The sequence below is a fragment of the Halichoeres trimaculatus genome, unplaced genomic scaffold, assembly GCF_033239565.1.
Source record: "Halichoeres trimaculatus isolate MK-OKI-2021-1 unplaced genomic scaffold, fHalTri1.1 fHalTri1_scaffold_6, whole genome shotgun sequence".
NCBI classification, from domain to species: Eukaryota; Metazoa; Chordata; class Actinopteri; order Labriformes; family Labridae; genus Halichoeres; species Halichoeres trimaculatus.
Window position 1 is genome coordinate 5,182,754 of NW_027437184.1, and position 22,673 is coordinate 5,205,426.

Here is a 22,673-nt window from a genome sequence, read left to right on the forward strand (position 1 = left end):
AACTGTTTAACCAAAGACCACCCTTAAGTCAGTCAGTCAAGCTTTTCTTGCGGTTTGGTTTGTGGTTTGATTCCCTCTGAATATAATCAATATTTACATTAAGTGTTTTTGATTTGGATAAAAACATCCATCAAAGAGTGCATAAGCCAGAGAGCTGTGTCTCAAACCGGGAAAATGTGCTTCTTGGTCATGCATTCGTCATTTGACATGTGTGGCTGGTTTATTTCAGGAAACTTTTGAAGATTTGTCCCGATTAAATCGTTCCAAATTAGCAATGTTATGAGTTAAACAGAGGTTATTTTCTCCTTTGAGAGTGTTGTTTGCATTGTTTTCATGAAGCCTAACCCCACTTCCTTTGCAGTGAAACCGCCCTGACCTGCTGTGGTAAAGACGATCAGGAGGATCAGCGCTGGTCACCAGAATCAGAGCTGAATCTGCTTTTAACGACTGATCATGGATTAACATCTTAACCACGCTCATCCAGATTTTGTTGCATAACGGACCATGACTCACGGTGATTTTCTCTGTATAATGCACTTATAGAAAAAAAAAAATCAGCTTCCCCGAGTCGTGATCCCGTCACGAGGCGGGATATTTTTGACCTCCATGAGAAAAACAAACCACACATCAAAGGAGCGCTTCAATTTTACATCCTGACACACGGACTGATCTGGGCGTAGTCATGACTCCACATCACATCATATCTGCTGCTGCTGCGCCACAGACCTGCTGGAGCAGGCTGTTGTCATGACGACAGTTAGACTGCAGACAGACAGCAGAGAGGAGGAGGAGGAGGAGGAGGAGGAAAGTCTGCAGCCTGGTTTTGCTGACTGTTGGGAAACTGGCTGCTGAGGAGGTAAAAGTATAGATGTAAAGAGCCCTGTGGATGAATCAGCTGATGGGTGTGAGGGTCAATTTTATTAAATATATAAACATATATTAAAAGTTAGGCGCTGAAAATGAGCAGACATTACTGCTAATAAAGTTATTTAAAGTGCAAATAATTTATCTTTTTTTTATTTATGATTAATTTATTCCCTTATTTACTCATTGACTTATACACTTATTCATTCATTTTTTAAATATATTTTCTTATTTACTGTTTAACTTACTAACTTATATATTTATTTATTTGCTTTTGCTTAATACTGTCTTTAATCGTTTACCGTCCAATTATTACTTTAGTTATTGACTTATTTACTCATTTGTTTATAATTTTTTTTTATTTAAGTATGTTTTTTTTTCTAATAACTAATTAATTATAGGGACAACAAATGCAGCTCCTTCTGTGGTTTGTGCAAAAATCTGCAAAGTAGACAAAAATAAGACAAAAGTCACTGAACTTTAAATAACTGAAAACAGATTGGTCTGAAACTAAAACACAAATATGTGAGGTTTAAACTGTGTCAACCAAGGGGCAACATCCGGTCAGTAAAAATGAAGCCTATGGGGAAGTGCTAAAAGTTGCAGTTCATCGAAGATCGAACATCGAGAATCCACTTGAGGCATTATAAAGCATATTTACAGCCTAGTTCAAAAACGTCTTTGGTCTAAAATGCTGATTTATCTATTGGCACACATTATTAGGATCATTTGATTGTCCAATCAGATGCACCGCTCAGGTCACGTGACTGATGAGCGCCTTGTAGCTGTTTGAAATGAAACTCATAAAAGGCGTCATAGCAAATGTGGGTGCATCCGCGGATTGGCTTCAATTCGAGTGTCAGGAACAGACGGGTGGCTTTGCGTAGGCTGCGTCCATTTTTTATACAGTCTATGACACCAAGATGAGGGACCTTGAGTGAAAGGGTTGAGATGCTGATACTCTGACAATCCCCATTGGATATCTACTGAATTGTCGACATAATTTGGCTTCATTTTCTCACAATATGTGAGGTTGAAGATGTTCACTGGTTGTTAGATTAAGAATGCTAGGAGGAGGATCTGTTTCAATTTCACTGCAGCACCACCTTTTGGCCCGGAGTCTCATGCACACTGTCGTGAAGACGTGACTTTTAACAAGGTGTGCGTTCGTTTTGACAATGAATGGAGATCAAAACGGAAGAAAATTTCTTTGTTTAAGACAACTTTTCACTGGACGTATCTGTAGGCTAACATGACAACAAGCTAACAGTCAGTTTACGTGTCTGTAATGTGTAACGTTAGTAAATCCTGGTTATGTCCTGTCAGTCATCTACCAATCAGAGCTAACGTAACCTCACTCTTCATTTTATTGATAGACTCTCAAGTTTGAACAGACCACTGCAGAATAACTGCTGACTGTGGGTTGGAATGGACATTAGCACAAACAGATTAGCTCTTTTAGCCTTTAGCTCGTGCTCTATCTCTCTCCTGTTTCTCTTTCTTCTGCTCTTCTGTCCTTTTTCTGTCTGACAGTTAGGCTCCAGTGTCCACCATCACTACAAAATTAATCACAGAATTTTTTTCTCCTGTTCTTCTTGTTTTGGAAGCTAAGAAGTAGCATTTCGAAATAACCTACATTGGCGCTGATTATGTCATTTCTAAACATCTTTTTCAAGATCACCAGAAACTCCTCACAGCCTCTTAAAACTCACAGTTTATTCCCTCCCTGAAAATAGCAAAGGACTGGTTTCCTGCTCTGCTTAGAGAGGACAGGCTTCCAAGTTTTCCCATCAGCACATGTGTGCAGTGATTTACACCCTTGGCTTCGGAGCCTGTGTTTCATCACTACAACAAACTTCAGCCACTCCTTCACACGACAGAAAAAAGGGGAAAAGCAGAGTAACAGCTCTGTACTGAGCTCAGACGGTTCAGCTTAGTATCTGCTGAGCTCATAACACATGTAATGTGTGTGTACTGGAGTCTCAGTGTGTGTGTGTGTGTGTGTGTGTGTGTGTGTGTGTTTGGTGATGAAGTGGTGTGAAACAGAGCCCAGAGCCTCACAGAGAGACCGCACCCTGAAGCAACACATTACAACACACAGTGATCAGGAGCTGGAACACAAAACCAGAACACATCATACTCTGGAGCACGCTGACCTGAAACCGTCACTCAGGAGCTCAAAGAAAACACTCTCCTTATCTCGATCCAAACTTTATTATAACGTGGATCTCTGCGTAACTTCACCTCACTTCATCCTTTGCTTTCTGAACTCTGTTAAAGATGATTAGAAACATAAAAGTGAGGCCAAAACTGGAGGAACCCAGTGAGAATACTGAGAGGAAGTGACCCACATTTGAAAGTGGAGCGCTGGGATGAAACATGCAGCATAAAAACCCAACCTTCATTAATTAGTATCCTGAATAGCTGTTTTTCATTAAAGCTCCTGTCAGGGACTTTCTATCTGTGTCAGTTTGGCACCTCCAATGGACAAAGCAACACCTTTAACATCTTTAATGATTTTCTCCTCTGTATTTGAGCTGACAAAAAGTTTATTTCAGTCTTTTTCATAAGAAGTTGAAAAAAGTCCTTACAGGAGCTTTAAACTGTAAGTTGAATATCTTGGTTCCTTGGTTAAAACTCAGATAAATATCTCAGTCAACAAAGAGGTGAATCTGTAAGGCTCTGTAAAAATTTTTAGTTGGTTGTGAAACAGACAAGGGTCCAAAAAATCCAAAACCTTTTGGTTTTGCTGGTTAATGCCAGTAAGTGCCGCAGGTTAGTGAAGAAATGTTTCAGATGAACAGTAAACAGAGCTTAATGTTGGTTCAGGCAGGCTATGAAGTAACATCAGTTGCTCTAAACACCAACCCCTATCAGCCGATCACAGCTGGTCACTTCTCCGCTTGTGTTATGCCTTTTCCTCCAGTGCTCGATCGGCAAATTGGGGGAGTGTGCGTGTTATTTTCATTGTGTGGACGAGGGCCATAAGAGACCAAACAACAAAAAAATGGCAGCCAAAGCAGCAATAAAAGCATAAAGCCAGATCCTTCAGCCTTAAAGTGATCCTCCGGGATGGAACAAGTTGGGTCCTATCACAAGGTTTAGGGCAGAAATTCCCCCTACAGCAGTGTTTTTGTGCAGCAGAAGCCCAGGGCGCACGCACCAAACGCCCCCTCCCTGCTCCTCTGCTGGTTTCCTCTGCACTCAGACGGGGCATATTTTACTTTACCAAAAACACAAATAAACGGACTCCCACCAAAACAGACTGATACACTAAGCGGCGAGCGCCTCGTAGCCAGCTGTGGCTCTGCAGCGGAGGTAGCGCCGTTTTATGTCATGATGAGAACTAGAGCCTTATATAGCTGTGTTTTTGTGTGAAAATAACGCGCTGAAAATTCTCTAAATAAAACGTGAATGCAGACCAATATCAGATTTTTTCAGTGGGAGTCTGTTTATTTGTGTTTTTGGTCAAGTAAAATATGGCCCCGTCTGAGTGCAGAGGAAACCAGCAGAGGAGCAGGGGGGGGGTTGGTGCGAGCGCTCTGGGCTTCTGCTGCACAAAAACACTGCTGTAGGGGTAATTTCTGCCCTAAACCTTGTGATAGGACCCAACTTGTTCTATCCCAGAGCATCACTTTAAAGTCTGACGTTTGGGTTGTTTTATTGCTCCAAAAAGTGAGGTGACACACCACATATGTTCACATGGGGCATGAAAATAGATAATCGAAGCATTTAAAATCAATATTGAATCAAATCCATATCGAATCAAACCGATATCAAATTGAATCGCAACCCAAAGAATCTAAATCCAATCAAATCGTGAGGTTCTTAGAAATACCCAGCCCTATAAAAAATAAAATCAATACCATGTTTGGTCAATCATGCTTGCATACTTGATAAGAAAATTTGTCCACCATTGTTTTTTCTGGAACAGGTTTGATTTTTGCTTTTTTTGGTATCCACCTAGCTCATTTCCTGGATAGTTTGACTTTTTAGAGACGCCAATGGCTACTTGCAACATCACATTTTCACATTTTCTGACATTTTCTGACACATTTTCTCTACACATTTTGGGTGACATTTAGATGATGAATGAAGACTTGTGTACATGTGTGTGACGGTGTGTCTCTGTGAGTGTGCACGCTGGACATAATGACAGCTACTGCTCAGGTCACTCCTTGATGATTCAATTTTTCTCGTACAGCAAATTTTCGCAAATGATACAAAATAAACGCACCAGAGACAGTGTGCAAGGTGTCTGTGAGACGTTTTTATTTCTAAATTAAGGATCCAAAAAACACATCTGAAAAAAAAATGGACTCAGTGAGCAAAGACCTAAAGAGACAACGAATTGTTGCTTCAATTTCTCCTCCTGTTAAAGTTCTGAATGAGTAAACACCAACAAAACAACAGACAACTCAGCAGCTTTCTTCTATAAGAATGATAAATAACATGAGACTGTTAAGTCTGTAAAATAAATAATAAGGTATGGACCTGATCTATAGAGAGGACAGAGACTAGTGTATGAATGAGGAAACTCTGACAAAACAATGGACGACTTGCCCAGCAGCTTTACTTTTAACAATGACTGTTTTTCACACTGATGGTTGGTCACTGTACCCCGGTAGTTGCTGAACCAGCACCAGTTTAGTAGAAAAGGGGTGAGAGTTGTGTTTGATTTTATCAGTGTCATACATTTGTTGTCACTGAAGTCTTTTTGCTGCTGCTCGCTGACAGACAGGGGAGGTGTGCTCTCCCTGCCTGAAGCTTTGGCAGTTTACATAAGGAGCTCTCAGAACAGAAGCAGACCAAATACAACATGGAAATTTATTTAATTTTTTTAAACTCTGGCCCAAAAATTGAATTGTCAGATATTTATGATCTGTATAGTAAATGATGAACACATGGTGGCTGTGACTCAGTGGTGGAGCTGGACATCTCTCAATATCACATGCTAAAGTGTCCTTGGCTAAAACTGCCTCAAATATCCAGTTCCTGCACCATTGGTCCATGAGTGGGATTAGTCACAAACTGAAAGCACTTTGAAGGAGCAGACAGGGCTGCATAATTGATCAATTTATCATTAAAAAATGAAGAAGAGGCACTAATTTGAGAGTTGAAAAACCGTCCAATAGGTTCCTTGTATGATGGTAAAGCACATGTCAGCACTACATGCTCTAAGCATCCACTGGACAGGAAATAGATCCTGTCTGATTTATGATCCTGCAGTAAGAGGAGTCTCCACAGGCATGGATGCTTTGCTGAATGGGTGTCTCTCTATGTCTCTTCTTTAAAAACATGTAAGAGACCAGAGTTACTCTACGATCAATAGAAATCACTGTTACAGCCCAGCATCTGCCAGTCTGTTGATTCCCCTCAGTGAATTACCATCAAATAATGAACCGACTGAACTCCAGTTGTTTTACAGTCAGTCGAAAGCTAAAACATTATAACGCTTAAAAATTTGAGACATTATTTAGAAATCCATCAGCACAGTTTGAGCAAACTGTCACAGAGCATCACAAACACTTTACTCTAATCTCAAGTGGCTGACCGAGCTGTCAGACTTTTCCAAAAACACATAATCTGAAACGGATCAACACTTCATAATCTCACTTCATAAATCCTGATTCTGACATAACATGTATAGCTTCCCCGCCATTATTTACAACAAACTTTTACCACTGTCCGTGCCAACCGTTCAACCACACACAGCAACATCTGCATTTTGGTAATGTTTGGATCGTTTGTGCAACTTCACCTCACGTTGACAAATAACTCTCCAGGGATTGTGTAAATGTATAATCGCTGGAGTTAACCATCCATGCTATAACGTGGTTGGAGGAAAAATGTGTTACCACATTAACGAGGCAGCATTATCCACATACTGAACACACGCCAGGGTCATGTTGCTGTTTCAAGTTCTGAAGCAGCTCAGGATGATTTGAGGCCTCTGTGGTTTTCACATGATCAAATACTGGATCTAACACAGGGATTAATGTGCACTGGAGTTTCCCTAGTGACTAGAAATTCATCAAATACATTTATATATAAAATGCCTTGGTATGAACTGACTAAGCTCATTTCTCTGTTTCCATGACTCAGCTATTCTCTTTGTAGTTGCTCCAAGCATAAAGAAAAATGGTGAATTGATCTGTTTGCAATACCTTAACACACCACTGGACGTCCATGATGGACAACACTCTAATTAGGATGCACAAAGAGCCCCTCAAAGTGAAAGAAAAACATCCTAAAATTCTCCCCTATGGCCGGCTACTGCGTACCTCACAAAACCTGGTTCCTCCATTTAAACAAATGGAACATGGTTCAAACTTAAAAATCAAAAACACAACAAACAAATCTTCTTCTGATGATCAGTTTTTGTGTTTTTAATTTGTTTTGTCATGTAGAGTAGAGCTGCACGATTTGGGGAAAAGGTGCGATTTGCGATTAGGTGGACAATATTGCGATTGCGATTGTGCTTGCGATTTAATAAAAAAAGTTTTGTCATGATGAGTCTACAGACTTGCTTGGTTATCATGGAGAAAAATCTGAATTGCATGTGTTGACATTGCGATTGCGATTGCGATTGCAATAATCGTGCAGCCCTAATGTAGAGTTGTGTCCGGTTGTTATTTTTTCTGTAGAGTCAAATTTTTAATAACTATCTACAAATTAGTTGTGTTTTTTGGCAAAGCCATTGTCTCTGACCTCTAACTACCTTATGACTAATTCTGGTAAACCTAAATGGATATACACCATCCCTATCAAAATACACAAATAAATATGAAATTTGTTTTCTTAAAGTATTACAGCACCATGCCGGATTTCCTGGACTACATTGCCAGTTGAGTTTTTCTACCAATGGCACGAGGGGAAAGGCAGATTTTGCTCTCAACCAAGTTATTATCACCAGCCAATGGGAGGTAGAGTGGGGGCGAGTCTTAGTAGATGATCCAGATCCAGTTGAGTCCATACCGGAGTTTGACGTGGTTTCAGGGAGCTCAGAACGCTGATGTCCGGATCATGGACAACAGATCTTTTTTTTCTTTTTTTTTTTTTACTGGCACTCTTTGCTACTTAATTTGAAAGGTTGCCTCTGATGCACTTCCTTTGTTTTTTGTTGCATTACCAGTTTACAGGGTATAAAAATTTACAGTTGAAAATAACTTGTGTAAATTCTGAATAGCTGTTTTGATGCTAAACATTTAAATATTTCATAGTTTCAATGAATATTAACTTAAGTAATTCCAAATACTTATTTTTGCCTTTTACCCAAAACACTACCAGTCTTAACAAATGGAAAGGTACACAGGTTATTATTCAACACTGGTATCGGTATCGGCCGACACCAAAGCCCAGGTATCGGTATCGGTATCAGAACGAGGAAAGTTGGATCGCAAAAAACTGAAGGAACTTGGTGCTTGCTTCTGTACCATGTGCTCAAAAAAACTTAAGTATGCAATTAGCGTCAAAAAGTTCTGGCACGAGTCAGACTACGGCCATATAGCTGCTGTACCTGCTCTGAACCTCACAACTCGTTTGTTGGGAGCAACAGCCCCCGCTGAGGTACCAGCATCAGTGACCAACTGGGTTTGCAAAGTAAAAATATGTGTAGCAATGTTCACCGCAGAACACAACTTGTCATTCACATATCTCAGCCACTCGCTTCTCTATTTAAATGTAATGTTAGCTAGATTGTATCTGCACCCCCACCCAAAAGGGGAAAAGTTCAAGCTCAGGATTATTTTCACTTTAAGCCCTGATGCTTCAAACACACAAAAAAAGTAGGGATAGGAGAAAAAAACGAAAATCAATATATCAGGATTTTTTTGTTTGACAATAATCAAATCAGGATTCTTTGTCCAAAAAAATAAATAAATAAATATCTTCATTTCAGTCTTTGTTCATAAACTAGACTGGAAAAACTTTACCACTTTTCTCCAGCAGAGGGCGAAATGTTTCTCTCTGACTCACGTGACGTGCATTTTATGGGAAATTATGACTCCTGATATAGTCTGTAGACTTTATCATCATCATTTAACTTTTTTACATGGTCTGGTGTTAAAAAAGCAAACGTGTGCCATATTTAGTCTATTTAACGTGTGTTTTGGTTGACGTATGGGGTGGGGCATTAATTCTGCGGCTCCAACAGCAAATCTTTGGTGCACAGACTCCATGACAGCCAGACTTTGGCTTCACTTTTCTGCATAGAGAGGAGGAAAGGACACACTGTTCATCCAGTCATCAGGATGGACTCATTGACCTGACAACGACCAAAATAAGCAGCTTTCTGGGTTTTCCAGCAGCAGCAGCAGCGGCAGCGGTGGTGTCTCATTTCTGCAGAGGGTGTAACAACACAACCAAAGAGCCAGCACGTCTATCTCCTGATTTCCTATGAATCACTCGACACAGTGAAGATTTTCGATCATAAATAAAGTATTCATATCAGAGTCCAACAGTTGATATGCCCTGATTTAGTGTCTGGTTATATTGTAGGTCAGACACTAAGTATAAGCTAGGACATCAGTGATGATGATCCTGATTTGGTCTGACCCCCTGGGGTCACTGAACATGCCCTCCTTTGTCAGTCATGTCGCTGTAGGAGCAGCCAGTGCTTGATAGGAAAATAAAACCTCCCTGGATGAGATTTTATGGTTCTTCAGACGTTGGCAAACTATAAACTGTAACGGTGTGTTCGGACAAAAAGCAGACCATGAATCCAACCGCCAAACCCTTTGTGCAGCCTGTGTTCGTTTGCCAAGTCGTTACAGACGATAAAAACCCAACAGCAATGTGGGATTCCTTTACTGTCTTCTGCTTATTGAACAGTAACCTGACAGAAATGTGTGAGTTTAAGAGAAAAAGTGCAAGCAAAAAAGAGTTTTATGGCTTCAACAAACAGATGTTTCTTACTCATCTCAACATCTGTGCATGTGTGTGACCTACTCCCAAGACTTGGGCTCTCTGTAAGCAGCAGAGGATTTGGCGTTGAACAAGTCTAAGTCACAGGATGTCTGCAGCTGGAGACAAATTAGGACAGTCCAGGGTGGATTAGTTTAAGCAACAGCAACACGCGAAAATCACGTCTTACTGTGTGTTCACACCAGAAGAGGCAAAAGAGGCAAAAGGGGCAAAAGTGGCAAGCACGCAGGAAGCCTTTTTGGCGGCCAAAGCTGGTAAAATATTTTGCCGCTTTTGCCTCTTTCGGTGTGAAAGCACAGTTAGGTTTACCACAACCAGGTTGATAATAACCAGCAGCGCTAAAATGTTGGTTTGAAATGTGAAACAATAAAGATCTGATGGTTTTTACATGAAGTCAGAAAGAAAAAAGAGTTAAACATTTTTTTCTTTCCTCAACTGCTTTATTCCTCCAGTGCTGACAGGCCCGTCTCTTAAACTCCCTGAAACAAAGTAGATTAAAGGTCGAGTGGAAAAAAAAACAACCTATCTTGTCATTCAACTCCAGAGGAACAAAGCACCAAAAATAAAACACTCTCCCTGCACAGGAAGCTGTCATTTTCTCTTCCACACGCCAGCTGTAATTAAAAATAGACGACAGGATGTTGTTCTTGTGCTACTACAGACTGAGCTTTTTCCATTTTCAGCACGCTGAGGGAAGAAAGACTCATAAACTGGGATGCAAATTGCAAGTAGCCACTCCTCTAAGTGCTGGAAACTGTGCTATTAGCTGTTTGCTCTCGTTAGCTGTGACAGAGACCCCTGTGTAGGTGGAGGGGGGAGAGGAGGGAAGGAGGGAGGCGGGCAGGGACCAGTGGAAGAGGGAAGTCATCCTGAATGAGCACCACAGCTTCTGTTGCCTAGTGAGCGAAATAATATTTACTCTTCGCCCAAAAATTAGGCAGGATTTTTTTTTCCTGTGGTGAAAAAGTGAAAACAATGAGGCTTATCAATCTAAACGAATGCAGCGACTCACGCCAGACGCTGTCACACAGAAAGAACCTGCTTTTCTGGTATGTTGATCTTGTGATAGGCTGGGGCGGAGGACAACCAGTGAAGACAAAAAAAGAAAAAATGAGCTGGATGTGTTGGATAAGTTGTGTTAGAAAGAGAGTGTGAAAAGTGTCCAATCACATCCCCACACGATGAATCAATCACGGCTGTATTTCTGTACATTTTTCACCATGGCAACATCTGGGTGGCCGTATTTGTTTTGCTCTCCAGCCCGTTCGTCTGCTGTCTGTGAGGACGGCAGAGCCCGTGTTTGTGGTGCATCTACAGGAGGGATCAGGGTTTTATTTTCCCCGAGCAGAGCCACCGGACTCATGCCCACAGATGCTGCTTCCAGCTGGAGAGGATTAGCGATGACATGTACCAGCCTGGAACAACACTGAGGCTGCAGTGAGCGCAGTACGAGGGACGGGAAGGAGAACCACACCTAGAAATCTGACAGAGCCAATCTGGCTCAGCACAGACGTGAGGAAACAGCTGGAGGAGAGAAAGTGGGAGAGGGGAGGAGAGAAGTGACCAAGTATGACTCCTTTTTTAACTTTTTCTAAAAATGAGTTTATGACTTCAGCTCTTACTGGACAGTAGCTCTTTTGTTGGACTTTCTAACTTTATGTAAGCATTATGATTGATGGTTGATGATGTCTTTTGGAAAGTTAGAGAATAGTCTTTTAAAGATGCTGTGAGGAGGATCTGTTTTAACTGGACTGCAGCGCCACCTTCTGGCCTGGAGTCTTACGCACACTGTCGTAAGGATGTGACTTTGTTTAGGAACTAATTTTCTTTGTTTAAGTCAACTTTTAACCAGACACAATGTGACGAGGTGAGGGATTTATCAGTACAGTTACGTAGCGCTGTTGTTTGGAACATTACAACAAGCAAACGTAAGATCGCACTAGGGGTGGGAGAAAAAATTGAAAATCAATTTATCAGGATTTTTTGTTTGACAATGAATTTTAAATTCTAATTCTTTATTTCAATCAATCATTCAACTTAAATTTGTACAGCCCTTTACAACACACAAGGTGACCAAAATGCTTTCCTTTAAAATCATCAACATCAGGACACAACAGTTTAAATTCAATATAACACAACAGTCCGGTGTTAAAAATGCAAAATAAAAATTGTAAAAATCTCTTTATCAAAGAATTGCAATTTAAAATACCAAGAATAGCATTAAGTACTGGCCCTAGTTTGTACCATACGTCAGTAGCCGGCTAAATGTAGCACTACTAGCAGCCTAGTGCTACAACATATCTGTAGGCTAACGTGACAACAAGCTAACTGTCAGTTTGTTTGTTTGGTAGCCGTCCATATGTAGCTCTACTGACATCCCTGTGCTGTGAGACTTGTCTGTGTAATGTTAGTGAATCCTGTGGGTTAAGATAAAGATTAGCACAAACAGTTTAGCCTTTTTAGCCTTTAGCAAAAACTCCAAAACTCTGGGTTACCACAGCATGTCAAACAAGCCTCTTCTCTGTCTGTTTTTAAATCTTTTCTTAAACTCACCTCTTTTCTCTGGCTTTTAAAACACCATAACTCTCTATTTTACTGATATATTTTAATTCTCTTTTTCATGACTTTTAATTGTGTTTTAAATTCTTGTTAAATTGTGTATTGAACACGTGCTGTTATTTTGTCTCAGGTAACCAGCTTTGTTTTTTTCTGTACAGCACTTTTGGTCAACAGGGTCTGTTTTTAAAGTGTTAACAATAACAAATAAAGCTGGATTGGATTTAGTTAAGGCTGTATCACCCTTTCGTTTAGCTTTTATGCTTTTCGTCCTTAAATCAATAAATCTGGTCTTGCCTGACCTGATCAGGAAGCTACGAAGAAGCTATGAAGTAGTATTTCAAAATAACCTATATTGGTGCTGATAATATTATTTTAAAGTGTGGATTTAGATTGTATATTTACCTAGAACGGAGATTTTTTTCAAGATCACCTTGAAACTCCTCAGAGCCCCTTTCAGTGATGAAGCTAGACTCAATTTAGGAGCAGGCTTTGGTCTCAAGAACCAGTTCCAATGTCTGAGGTTCATGGATTTGATAAGGCACACTTTCAGTTCATAACAAGGGGCAACAGCCGGTTTAGAAAAATTACGCCTATGGGAAAGTGCTAAAAATTGCTGTTCATTGAGAATCCCCTTGAGGCTGGCTTCAGAAAGTAGGGATGTGTACCTTAATACAGTAATTTTATAGGTACCGACCAAATTCTGTCAAAAGTACTGGGTACTGATTCACGTAAAATCAAAAGGTACCATGTTTAGGTACCTGATAGCATCCTTGTGACGGTGAGGGAGTGGAAGAGTATGTGATTTTCCATGCTGGACATGAACACAGCATTACAAGGTTATATATTGAAGGATAAATATGTTCACAAAGTTTTTTTTTAATCTTCCAGGACCTGCTGTGTCGCCATTACACTTCATCAAATATGACTCAGTGTGACATAATATGGTTGTAAGAAGGAGATCCCAGTGGACTGTGACAACTGGTCATAATTTTAGCAAAGCTGCACTAAAAAAGATGCTGATGCAGCAACAGAGGAAAACACGTCTATTAAAGACTTTTACTTCAACATGCTGTGAATTTAAAGGAAAGCTCTGTCTTCAATGTGCTGCGGTCACCATTGCTAAAGCAGGAGTGAGCTCATGTTCACCTTCACACAGTGATAAATTAATCATGTCTACAAATGTGATTTTGTTGGATACAAGTTCAGAGAGCTGGACTCCTCCATCTAAGAAGTCTCTGAGGAGCAGAATCGTTTTAGAGATAGGAGGTAAGATGAACGAGGAGAGGAGTGAAGGAAAGTCTCTGTGGATGATTCCTCTTTGTCACTGCTGAGTCACCAAAATGCATTTTTTATGAACTGTGTTTAACAGAGTCATTCCTCTCTTAATCAAACGTCAGGGGTTAGATTCTAGCTCCTACAGTCACATGCTGAAGTGTCCTGGAGCAAAACACTGAGACCAAATTTACTCCATGTGTTGATCTGCAGTACTCCTAACCAGCCACTAGGGGGTCGCAAGCGCCATAGGCTGTGAGAGAAGATGCTCTGCTTATTTTACTTTGAATTATAAAATATTTGTCATTCTTCTTATTTCATTAGTTCTTATTTATAATTTTTAACCAAACTTAAGTCGTATTTACTGAAAGAAAATAAAAAAGTGAAAGTACAAAGAGTCTGAATGTTCCAACACAAGACGGGGGTTAACTTTAGCTCCTGTAATATTCCTTTTTTTACTTAACAATTATGAAATTTGAATCAATACGGAGTTAAATCCCTGTAAATGAAACTGTTTCTGGCTTATCTAGATATTTCTGGAGCTAAGGCCACTAGTCAGTTAAGTTAGCCACATCCCTTATCAATAAGGGTGGGAGAAAAAAAATCGATATACCGTAATTTTTTTGTTTGACAATTCCAAAATCATAATTCTTTGTCAAAAAATATTTTTTTTAATTCAACTTCTTTGTTTAAGTCTTTGTTTAAAAACTGAACTGGAAAAAATACCACTTTTCTCCAGCAGAGGGCGAAATTTCTCTGTCTGACACACGTGATGTGCATTTTATCGGAAATTATGGCTCCTGGTTTAGTCTGTGGACATTAATGTCATTCAACTTTTTCACATGATCTGATGTATAAAAAGCAAACTAAAAATCGCAAAAATCATAATTTTAATCAAATCGGCACCCATAATAGATTAGAATAGAACTTTATATGTCATTGCAACAAGTACAATAAAATTAGAAATAAATAATAATAAATAGTAGATAATAATAATAAAAATAAATAAATAAAGTAATAATATAATATTATTATAATTATGGTAAACATATATAAATATATAATATAAAAATAAAAAATAATATAAATATAATATATAATAATATAAAAAATTAAAATAATAAAATAATAATAATAATAGTGATTAAAATAATAAAATAATAGAATCAAATCACGAGAATAGCATATCATCCCAGCCCTAATTAACTAGACTTTCATTATGCATAACTCTAAGGTGTAAAATAAAGAAAATAAATTAGTTATTAACCCAAAAGGCCTCTAGTGGACACTTAAGGAACTGCAGTTGTTCTGCTTTAGCTTCATCTCTTTACACTGGAGGTCGCTGCTTGGTTAAAGCTAAAAGCATGTTTATATTCTCTAAATACAGTTTTATTAAAGCCATCATGTCCTTTGAAGAAAAATACAAATTATTTGATCTCACATCCCCTCATAAGACCAACTTAAGGCTCTCTGATCTGACTTCGTCTGCTGTATGATATTTCTTGTCTGGCAGAGTTTATGTGATGATAGCACCGAGCTACGGTAAAGTATGGTCAGGCTGAGGCACGGAGCGACTGTGTTAGGTTTACTGAAGGACACAGTTATGGCTAATAGGATTAGGTCGGGTTAGCTGAGGTTATGGTGAGGGGTTAGGGTTGAACAGTCTGATGGTTTGTTTACTTATCACCCACCGTCTTTCAGTGTTTGGTCTGGAGCTGATATTTATCAATATGTATATTTTTAAGTGGTTTAATATTTTTTGTTTTATGCTAACAAAAATTAGCATTCTGATTTTTAAAAACATGTGAATGCTCCAATGTAAAGTCACCAAAGCTTTCACAGTTCCCACAGATCAGGATGTTATGTCACAGGAGCTACATCCTCTGGTTCTCAGTGATGTAAGGTTACCTTATCTCTGCTGCTGGTCAAGGACACAGAGAGAAACTTTCTACTTTGTGCTTCTGTAACCAGAGAGCACTTATCTTGAGGTCATCACTACAGAAAGCTCACTCATGATTCTGATTTTCCACTTTGTAATTTATCTCACTAATGAGACAGAGGACTGATCTTATCGACATGAGAGAGGATGAGTGTAACACCTAATAATTCAAGGATACAAGAAAGCTTAAGAGGATACATCCTTCCTCTCTATTGGGGGTTGGTTAAATCAAATATTCTGTTTTGATAATATAAACCCTGGCCTACTTTAGCACATTATGGAGCCATGCCCTACTTAAAGACACCAGGAGATAGAGCTCATAGGAAGAATACGAGACCACTATAAGCTGAAACCACCCCAGCTGCCCCCCAAAAGCACCCTCTTGGAGGGATATCAGCTGAGGAGACAGGACAAAGCCCAGAAACACACCCCTGACTGCAGCCTGAGCTGCAACAATGAGCACTGGAGGCAGGCATTTCACACACACACACACACACACACACACACACACATACACACACATGCAAAGGATGAGGAGGGGAGTGGGAGTGAGCTTTCTCTGCAATTGTAACACACACCACCACCAACAACCTGCCCCATATTCAACCTCCACCCTTCAGATGCTCCTAGAGTCGGGTTTTTCCTCCTCCTGTGATGCAGGCCTGGCTACAAGCACCACATTACAAGGCCGGCTTATCACAGCGCCTCAGAAATGGGCGTGTGTTTCCCCCCACCTCTTTTTTTTTTCCTCCTCTTCTCTCACTCTGCTCTGCAGCAGCCTGCAACATGAGCAAGGGTGCATGTCTGCAGACTGCAGGACACACAGTTACACCTAGAAATCACAAAAATACACCCTCTGGGGGAATAAAAATCTAATATATGTATTCCTGCAATTTATTTAAGATGATTCTCTTTTGATTTCTTTATTTTCAACTATTAGATACAAGATTTTTTCTGATACACTTGAGATAATGTGTATTAAGAGGAAGAAGCTGCCTGAAAATGAGACTAAATCACTTTACATTAGGCTCCAATATCAGAGATCAATAAGGCCTGAAAGCCCCCACCCCCTCTCCTTAGAAGACAAATAGACAAACACATTCATGCCAAAATACCTCAAACATGATTTAATCAGATCATGACCTCAGAAAAATCTCATCTCCCTTCATTCTCTGCAAGATTTAAAGGTGTACATCCTGGATTTGATTGCTTATACAATCGTATTTATGCAGTTTTGTGTTAAAATGCAATAAAATCAGATCAAAATGTAAATTAAATCCACATCCCTGCACCGCAGACAGCACATGTCCCTGCTGAAGCTGAGGTTTTTATGGGCGAGCCGGCTCGCAGCATGCATGGATCCCTCAACAAAGAAGATGCAGGACACCTTTAAGAAAACGCCTCATCTCTCCGCTCGCCTGTCACTATGGCACCCAGTCATGCCTCTCCCTCTTCACAGTGCGGATTTTTCTTTTTACCATCGCTAAAAAATGTGACAAAAGGAGGACAAACCCCCAGCACTGAGTCGTCCAGGATTCAGGTTTGTGATAAATCTCCGCAGAAGCAAAGCAGCGCATTCGCAACCAAAACTTCCCCCAACCAGCGAAGCGTGAATAACTCCCTCTACTCACTGTGATCTTTGGGATGTTCTTCTTTCCTTGATAAGACATCTTTCGTCCGGTTCCACCTTAAAGCCAAGCTCTGAACAACGGTATTCCCTCAGTGCGGATGCTGCAGCGGCCCTCAGTCGGATGGGAGCTTCAGGGAATGGTGGCCGCTCTGTCAGTGCGATGTAAAGTGGCTCAGAGAGCTACAGGAGCGTCTGAGCTTCAGTCAGCGGCCCCTCCCTCCTTCAGACCGAGCGGTGACGCACTGTGTCCACCAGAGGGAGCTGTGGGGCGGACTGTTTCCAGCATACAGCCTCTGGGCTAACGTCTGCTACATGATATCTTGCTAATTTATGGCACATATGAACAACTCCTGACTGATACGCGATATTTAGCCTCAAAGTAAAGTCATTAAACTCAGAAAGGTGGTTTAAAATGCCATTAAAGAGGGGTTTAAACACACAAGTCCCTTCATTCTTATGTCTAAATTATCTGTGGTTGAACTCATCAGGGAAGGAACGGATCGGTTTCTATGACAACGCCACGCTGGCTGACGAAGTTTAGTAGAGAGAAGAGAGATCTGTGTTTTTCTCTGCTGAAAACGATTTCTGTAATTACTTTTTTAATGATGGTGGACACTGGAGCCTAACTGTCGGAAAAAAGGACAGAAGAGCAGAAGAAAGATACACAGGAGAGTGATACAGCACGAGCTAAAGGCTAACTAGCCGTTAGCTTGGGCTGTATCATACTATAGCACAGGGGCTAATCTGTTTGTGCTAATGTTGACTCCAACCCACAGTCAGCAGTTATTCTGCAGTGGTCTGTTCAAACTTGAGAGTCTATCAATAACATGAAGAGCAAGGTTACGTTAGCTCTGATTGGTAGATGACTGTCAGGACATAACCAGGATTCACTAACGTTCTACATTACAGACATGTCTTAGAGCACCGGGCTGCTAGCTGTGCTAAATACAGATAGCTACTAAACTACAAACAAACTGACAGTGTTTACTTGTTGTCACGTTAGCCTGATGTTGCTAACATAAAGCCGGCTGCTACAGGTTTGCTTGTTGCCACGTTTCAAACCATAGCTCTGCGTAACTGTACTGATAAACACCTTACCTAGGCACGTTGTAAACACTAAAAAGTTGTCTTGAACAAAAAAAATTGTTTCGATCTGATCCCCATTTAATTCCAAAACAAACACAAAAGTAATTTAGGACAGTGTGCAGAGTGCAGTTAAAACAGATCCTCCTCATAGCATCTTTAATAAAAATGACTGACAGTATTGTACTGTTACAATGTCTGGTTTTAAAGCAGATTTGGTTACTATTAGCCTCCAATTTGCATTTTTGCATTGAAAGCTGTAAGAACAAGGGCATTAATCATGGTTAAATAAAATGAATAAAAAGCTTCGGCCTTTCCCAAAATTATATTCTGATCCCTCCACATGCAGCTAAATGTTTTATAACTTTTTTTCCAGCAGGCTAAAAAACATGTCTCATTTAACAAAGACAGGGCATCTCGCGCTAATGAAACAAACATGCAGACAAAATTTTACCATGTTCCTTTTAGGCTGGGCCTGGGACCTTTGGGCCCACCCGTAACGCCGCCCCTGGCTCAGACTGTATTATCGAGACATAAACCAGTGTCACACCAGAAACCCTACCTTGACAAGCACACAGACCACTGAGAACGAGACCTGGGTCCAAGGGGCAACATCCGCTTTAGAAAAATGAAGCCTGACTCAACGGCTTAGAAGATATTAGGGTTGTCTAATTGTCCAAACAGAGACACAACTGAGCTCATGTGACTGTTAAAAAGGATACTCAAAGTCAGAGTCATAGTCAATATGGCTGATGATGACTGACAGCTGTTAGTCCCATAGACTGTATAAACCAAAAAAAAAAAAAAGATGTCATCTTGCTCAGCTTGAAGTAAGGTCGTCATAAAAACTGCTCCCCCTGGTGGCTGGCTGCAGTATAGGTAAAAAAAAAAAATCCATCTCCCCAGTCAATGCCGATGGGCTGTGGACAAACTTAAAAAAAATAAATAAATAAAGTTTGTAGAAATGTTTCCTACATCCAACTGCTGTGATGACTTGGAGATATAATTTGGGCTGCCTTGTATTCAAGTCCTCTTTTTTCTGAATTTTTTTTTTTCAGTAGTCACAAGAGGTTAAAAACAAGGCTTTACGTCACGTTTAACGATGATTTACAGCTGCTGTTCTTGTATATTTTTTCAGGGATTATAAAACATGTCAGGAGGTAGAGCCGAAAAGTGATTGGACACTTCAAAGAATAATAGTTTTTTTGTCAAAACGCAGCAATAACTTACTACTTATGAGCAACAACAATCCTATTTACCTGCAAGCTCAATTCCATTCTGCTGTGAGAGTGCCTCCAACATGAGCGAGCTTAAGTTGATGACCTCATGTGAAAACACCCAATAATTACAGACCAATGGTCAATATTTTAACTCACAGAAAAAAATCTTTTTCTCTGCTGGTGTATCAGCACTTAAAGTCGCTTTAGGGGACAACAGATCAATATGGTGAGCTGGTAATGATTCATTGATTAGAGGAAATGTGTGGCACCACAGCCAATAGGAAGGAAGAAAACAGGTCTCATTAACCCCCACAGATTATGATCTTTAAAATTCAGGGTCACTTTCTTTTAAATGGTTTCATCAGCTTCTGCCTCCAGATTTGGGTGTTTTGTTTTCCTGAACAGAGGAGGGGTGAAATGGTGTGGCAGCTGTCACAGGGCCGGCCCACCACAATACACACCCCACGTGTCCACTCACACATAATTACACTCACACACACACACACACACACACACACACACACACACACCCATACACTTCACTGCATTAGCCCATCTAGTCATGTGTCTCTATTGTTTGAAACCCAAAGTGGATCACCAGTCATTTCCTCCCCCTGCTCCTCTGGACTAACGCAGACATAATGAGGAGACACGTGACTCAGGGTGTGTCTATGAGCACGTTATCATGTTTTTATACTACAGCCATCATATGGAAAATCAAATGTGCTGTCATCACTGTTTTTAAGAAAGATCAAGATCTACTAGCTTAAAATTTTAAAGAGTAATTTTGTTTTTCTTTTTTTTTAAATATGCCTAATTTTTTCTTTATAAACATAAAACAGCAAGAACAGAGCTCAGGCATCATTCACACAGATTCAAACAGCTAAACAATAGTGATCATGGATACAGCAGTAGGCACATTACAACAGGAATTAATAAAAAACAAAAAAGCTGGACAAAGGTTGCTCTTATGAGCGAGGTAACAGGCTTACATTAAGGGAAACTTAATAGAGTGGATGACGAGAGCTGAGGTCCAATGTGTTTTAAATATGGCGTCCAGAGCTGATAGAAACTGCCCAGTGAGGAGTGCAATAAACAAGAGATATATTCATTCAGGATGTTGTCTATAATAGAGTCTATAATAGGGGGTGGAGTCTTTGATCCAGAAAAGCAAAATGTTCTTTCTGGCAGCAAAAGTCAATAAATTAAATAGTCTCTTGTGATTTGCATTCACAATATAGCAATCAGGAAATCAAAGGAGAAGGCACATTGGATCCAAGTCCCAAAAACAATGAATGAAACTACCAATATCAGTTTTACATTAAAAACAAAGAGGGGAGACCTTGGCATCCATTTTTTTAAAGGCCGGAGTTATTAAGATTCGGTGAAGAATCTTAAATTAAGTCGACTTAGTACAGTTACAAATGGAAATTTTCATAGCCTGCAGCCATCCCTTCTCCCATTTTGATTCTTCTACCACTGAGATGTTGTTACAGGAAACAGGTTGAGAGGAGCCAGATGAGGTGGCTCGAGCATCTCAGAATCAGAATCAGAATCAGAATGAGCTTTATTCGCCATGTGTTTCCAGAATACAAGGAATTTGACTTCGGTTCAAGCTGCACTCTCTTTGTACAATTGTTGTGAATAGAAAAACAGAGAAAAACACTAAATATTAAAAAAGTAGAAAAAATAGAACTTAAGTAGTAGAGAAAATAGTAATAATTACAATATTAAAAAAAACAACTTTGAACGAAGTAGAATAAAGATATATACACAATTTTAAGTTAAAAAAGTAAAAAAAGTAAAAAAGTCTGTAAAAAGTAAAAGTCGTAAGTAAAAAAATCTGAAGAGGATGCCTCCCGGACGCCTCCCTGGTGAGGTGCACAGGGCACGTCCCACCGGGAGGAAACCCCGGGGCAGACCCAGGACATGCTGGGGAGACTATATCTCTTGGCCGGCCTGGGAACGTCTCAGGATCCCCCCGAGAAGAGCTGGACAAAGTAGCTAGGGAGAGGGAAGTCTGGGCTTCCCTGCTTAGGCTGCTGCCCCTGTGACCCGACCCTGGATAAGCAGCATGGATGGATGGATGTAATATTTTTTACTCTGTAGACCAGTAATTCAGCAAAAAACAAAGAAAGCGCATCAGAGGTAGCATACCTGATCAAGTATCTAAGAGCACCGGTGAAAAAGAAAAGGGGGAAAGCTGGTTGCCTGGATCAGCCTCTTTCCACCGATACTGATCCACTAATACCTGGATCCCTATTTGCTAATGCTGTTTGACTTCTTACATGTAAACTCCGGTAGACCTTTTTGGATGTTTTATCTTTTAAGTATCTGTTCTCATCATTAATATTCTTTACAATCCTTTATAGTAAGATGTTAAAATATCAATAACTTCAGCACCCACTGATTGCTTTTTTCCTCCTCCAGCCTCACAGCACCTTCATGCTGACATGTCCTTTCATGGCAGTGAGTCGGTGTTTAGCATTACCTCAGCATTCGCTGGCCTGCCTGTGAGAAACGCATCAACAACACAGCTGAAGTTTTCAGGCCTGCTACCTCTGCAGTCCACATCAAGCAGCTGACAGTGAGAGACAGACGGGGCTGAGACGGATCAGGGATGCAGAAAACTCTGTGTCAGGTCTTTAATGGTGTACCAGCTCACTAAGCACCTCGGTGACCCCAGAAGAAGAGATGAAAACTCATGGGTTTCCTTCACAGTCATGTTTACAAGATTTAATCCATGGCTGATGAAGTTTTTGGGTTCAGTTAAGTGCAAAATCTGCAAAGAATTACAGAGTTGCTCCTAAAGTTTCATCATTTCTAGTAAGTAAAGGAAGTAAAGGAAAAAGATAAAGCAAATCACCAGATATCCTCAGGCACCAAGCCCACTGAGTCACACTTTCCCATAATTCCTCTGTAGAGTGTTTAACAAAGATGTTTCATCCTAAAACTTCAGTATCAAACACAATCTGTCTGATACAAAGCTGAAATGTCAAAGCCACATTCAGTGAGAGCATATAAGATGATGTATATCTCCTGTTTGGGTGTATGCAGAGCTCCACCCTGCAGGAAAACAAAGAGGGGGATGGGGGGTTTCCCCAAACCAGCACTCATGGACATCTGGCTGACCACTCCCCTTCTTTTTGCTCCATTACAGCTGATTGCACTAACGAGCTCT

General features: G+C 40.2%; 1 protein-coding gene across 3 annotated transcripts in view; it reads right to left on the reverse strand.

The window, feature by feature from the left end:
- Positions 1-22,673, reverse strand: part of dpysl3 (dihydropyrimidinase like 3) — a 73,680-nt gene that overhangs the window by 42,849 nt on the left and 8,158 nt on the right. The window contains exon 1 of one of the 3 annotated variants that reach the window (XM_074671785.1): positions 17,191-17,392. The exons of the other annotated variants lie outside the window; for them this stretch is intronic. Coding sequence (XP_074527886.1) covers positions 17,191-17,229 — 39 coding nt within the window. The 5' untranslated portion in view covers positions 17,230-17,392. Of the gene's footprint in view, positions 1-17,190; positions 17,393-22,673 lie in introns of those variants that run through there. 3 annotated transcript variants of the gene reach the window in all.